Below are 3,550 nucleotides of genomic sequence, written 5' to 3'. Positions count from 1 at the left end.
CTTGGTTCATTTGAGCCTGCCAGAGAGGTTTGTGGAACAAATTGGCCAGTTTGGGAAGTTGTTGCCATGAGTCTTCCCAGAATCTAGCTGCCTTGCCTGAGTGAATTTCCCAGAAGCTATGTTCTTGGATGAAGCGACTTTGGGTTTTTGCATTGTTCCAAATGAGTGATCCCTGCACAGTTGGATTGATTCTGATGAGGTCATTCCATTGACTGCCTCTGGCATATTTAGCTTGCCATAGTCGGGCCCAGGGGGTGTTTGGCTTGGAGACCCAATTCCACCAAATTTTAGCTCCCATAGTGTTGTTGCTTTGAAGCGGATCACGAAGTCCTAACCTGCCTTCTGATTTGGTTTTGCATACCTCTGTCCATTTGACAAGAGCCCATTTCCTGTTCAGGCTTGTGGATCCCCAGAGAAAGTTTCGCTAAAGATTGCGTATTTCTTTTAAAACCCCTTTTGGAGCTACTAAGATAGAGAATAGATAAAGCGGCATAGCTTGTAAAACTGATTTGATGAGAACGAGCCTGCCTGCCAGATTTAAAGCCCTGAAGGTCCAGGAAGAAAGCTTTGATTCTAATTTGTCCAGTAGCGATCTCCAAGACACCTGCTTGATTGCTGAGTCGGTAAGGGGGGTGCCCAGGTATTTAGAAGGCAGGTGGGAGATTGTGAATCCCAGAATTCGGGCAATATTCCTTTGCGAGGAGGGGGGCGTGTTGAAGAAAAAGAGTTGGGATTTTGTAGCGTTAATGGAGGTGCCAGAGGCTTCAGAGAAGAGGGAAAGAAGAGATTTGAAAGCAGAGGCTTCTTTTGCTGAAGGATGCCCAAAGAGCATAGTATCATCAACGAATTGCTGATGCGTTTGAGGAGCACGACCATGAAGGGAAATACCTTTAAGAGCATGAGAGGAAACAACCGATTTGAGGAGCCTACTTAGGCCTTCAGCCATTAAAACAAAGAGGAAAGGAGATAAAGGGTCCCCCTGCCGGATACCACGAGAGGGATGAAAAGGAGGTGAAGGGGATCCATTCAGAATGACAGAGAAACTGGGAGAGGTGATAAGGTTCATGATCCATCTGGTCCAGGTTGCATTAAAGCCAAAAGCTAAGAGCATTTTGTGAATGTAATTCCAGCTAAGCTTGTCGAAGGCTTTAGAAAGATCTAGTTTGAGAAGCATACCTGGTTTCTTGAGTAGCTTTAAAGAGTGTATGACTTCGTTTGATAGTATGATTCCATCCATGATTTGCCGACCTTCAACGTACCCTGTCTGTTCTGGAGAGATGAGCAAGGGTAGAAGGGGTTTGAGTCGGTTTGCAATAACCTTTGAGATGAGTTTGTAAATCACATTACAGAGCGCTATTGGCCTATACTTCTCAGGTTTGTTTGAGGCTGCTTCTTTGGGTACCAAGGCAATGAAGGTTGAATTGAGGGCCATGAGGACCCAATGCATGCTGCAGGATTCTTCCACCAGATCCCAGACTTCAATTTTTATGAGATCCCAAAATTCGTGAAAGAAGTTGGCTGTGAATCCGTCAGGCCCTGGCGCTTTTCCGTCTTTGAGCTGATCCATGGCGTCTTCTACTTCCTTTAGTGCTACATGCTGGAGCAGTTGAGTATTGTGATCCTCATTGATAATTTTAGGAATGTGCTGTGTGATAGCTCAGATTGCCTCATCTCTATTACTGTTAGGTTCCTTTAGAATGTCCTTGAAGTATCCTGTAAATTCTTTCTCCATATCTTCATGAGCCTCCACTCTTTCACCCTGCTGATTGTTGACAAAGGTAATTTTGTTGTGCATACGCCGTTGGATGGTTGTTTTGTGGAAAAATTTTGTATTTCTCTCACCCTCTTTGAGCCAGCTTATTCGCGACTTTTGCCGCCATAAAATTTCCTCTTGTTTTTGACGCTCTTCAATTTGATTCCAGAGGATTTGCTCCTGTTGAATTTGTTCTTCTGTGCGTCCTTCCAGAATGAATCTTTGTTGCAATGCTTTCATCTGCTGTTCTAGTTTTTGTCTACTCTCTTGTATGTTTCCAAAATGATTTCGGTTCCATATTTTAAGAGTTTGCTTCAGATGTTTCAGCTTTTGTTGGAACTGATACATCTTAGCTCCTGCCGGCGGGATGAAGGATGTCCATGCTTGATTGACCACTGCCTTGAAATTGGTATTTGTGAGCCAGAAGGCTTCGAATCTAAATGGTCGATTGCTGCAATGGCCTGGTCGGGACCATTGGAGAAGAATGGGCCAATGATCTGAGCCTCCTTGTGGAATGATTTCGGCGCTGAAATCTCCTCCGAGGTGGATTGCGTTGTCTGAAATTAAAAACCGATCTAGTCGTGAGGCAATTTGGTGAGCCCCTTTTCGCTTGTTCGACCAGGTGAAGATGCCATTGGAGGTGGATATGTCCATGAGTTGATTGTCTTGAATGAATTGCTTGAAGCCGCTGCTATCACTATCGAGCCTGGTTCTGCCCCCTTGTTTCTCTTCCATGGACTTTATTATGTTGAAGTCGCCTCCTCCTATCCATAAAGGAAAGTATCTGTTTTCATTAAGGAGGGAGATCGTGTCCAAGAGGTCCAGTTTTTGTTGTATTGTCTGCGGGAAGTATACATTGGTAAGATGCCCATGGATGTTGGTGCCGATGAGGTGGAATGTAGCTTGAATGAGATGCAGAGTGGCATGAAAATTATCAAGTGACACAATCTGCGGATTCCATAGAATGGCTAGACCACCAGAAGCCCTTGAGGCGTCTACTGCGATTGAACTGCTGCCTGCCCATACTTTGTTACTGAGACTGTCTATTGTTGTGCTGCTGCATTTTGTTTCTTGAAGAAAGACTATTGCTGGTTTTTCTTGCATTATCAGGTTTTTAATCACTCTGTGTTTAGAGGGACTATTGAGTCCTCTTACATTCCAAGAGATGAGCTTCATGTAGACTGAGATTTGGGTTTGTAGAACTTGGTCAACTTGGGGAATTGCCCCGAATCCATGAGTAGTTCACCTACTACTATTGTACGCTGAAGATCTGTTTTTCTACCCCTTTTCTTTGTTTCTTTGAGGATTTTCCTTCCATCCCAATGACTGCCTCCTTGGATGCCCAAACTTTTATGGTGCTGTACCCTTGTTAGGACTCCTTCAATTTTGTCTATTTGCCAGGGAGGGATTGAGTTGTACTCTTTTTGCTTACATGCTGCCTCCAGTTTGGATATGTCAAGCTTGGAGATGTCGAACTCTTCTAGATCTACATCTTCTCGATCTTCCTCCATGTCATTTGAGGCAATGAGGGCCTCCTCCACTATTTTTTCATGAAGACTCAGGGCTAGGGCTGCATCAAGATCCATATCAGAAGCTTGTGGAATCTCATTCAACATGGTTTTCCCCTTGGAAAGGTTTAGGGGTCCGAGCTCTGAAACAGAGATGAGGTTTTCGGTAGAGGGAAGATCTGCAGATTTAGAGGAGGCTGGTTTAGAACGGTTGAGGGAAGACTGGATAGGGTGCAGCTGTTCTGGGTTGTCAGCGTTGGGACTGATTTGAATATCTTGCGTGGCGAGA

General features: G+C 44.6%; 1 protein-coding gene across 1 annotated transcript; it reads right to left on the bottom strand.

The window, feature by feature from the left end:
• Positions 1–1,657: 1,657 nt before the first annotated feature.
• LOC149147366 (uncharacterized) lies at positions 1,658–2,857 on the bottom strand. Its single transcript, XM_089441811.1, has one exon. The coding sequence runs from the start codon at positions 2,855–2,857 to the stop codon at positions 1,658–1,660; it is 1,200 nt and encodes a 399-aa protein (XP_089297937.1).
• Positions 2,858–3,550: the final 693 nt, after the last annotated feature.

This window comes from Pinus tabuliformis, chromosome 9 (assembly GCF_031772625.1).
Source record: "Pinus tabuliformis cultivar Carrire ecotype Pingquan chromosome 9, CPIR1, whole genome shotgun sequence".
Lineage (NCBI taxonomy): Eukaryota > Viridiplantae > Streptophyta > Pinopsida > Pinales > Pinaceae > Pinus > Pinus tabuliformis.
Note: the sequence above shows the minus strand (reverse complement) of the source record. Positions and strands in the feature narration are given on the sequence as shown.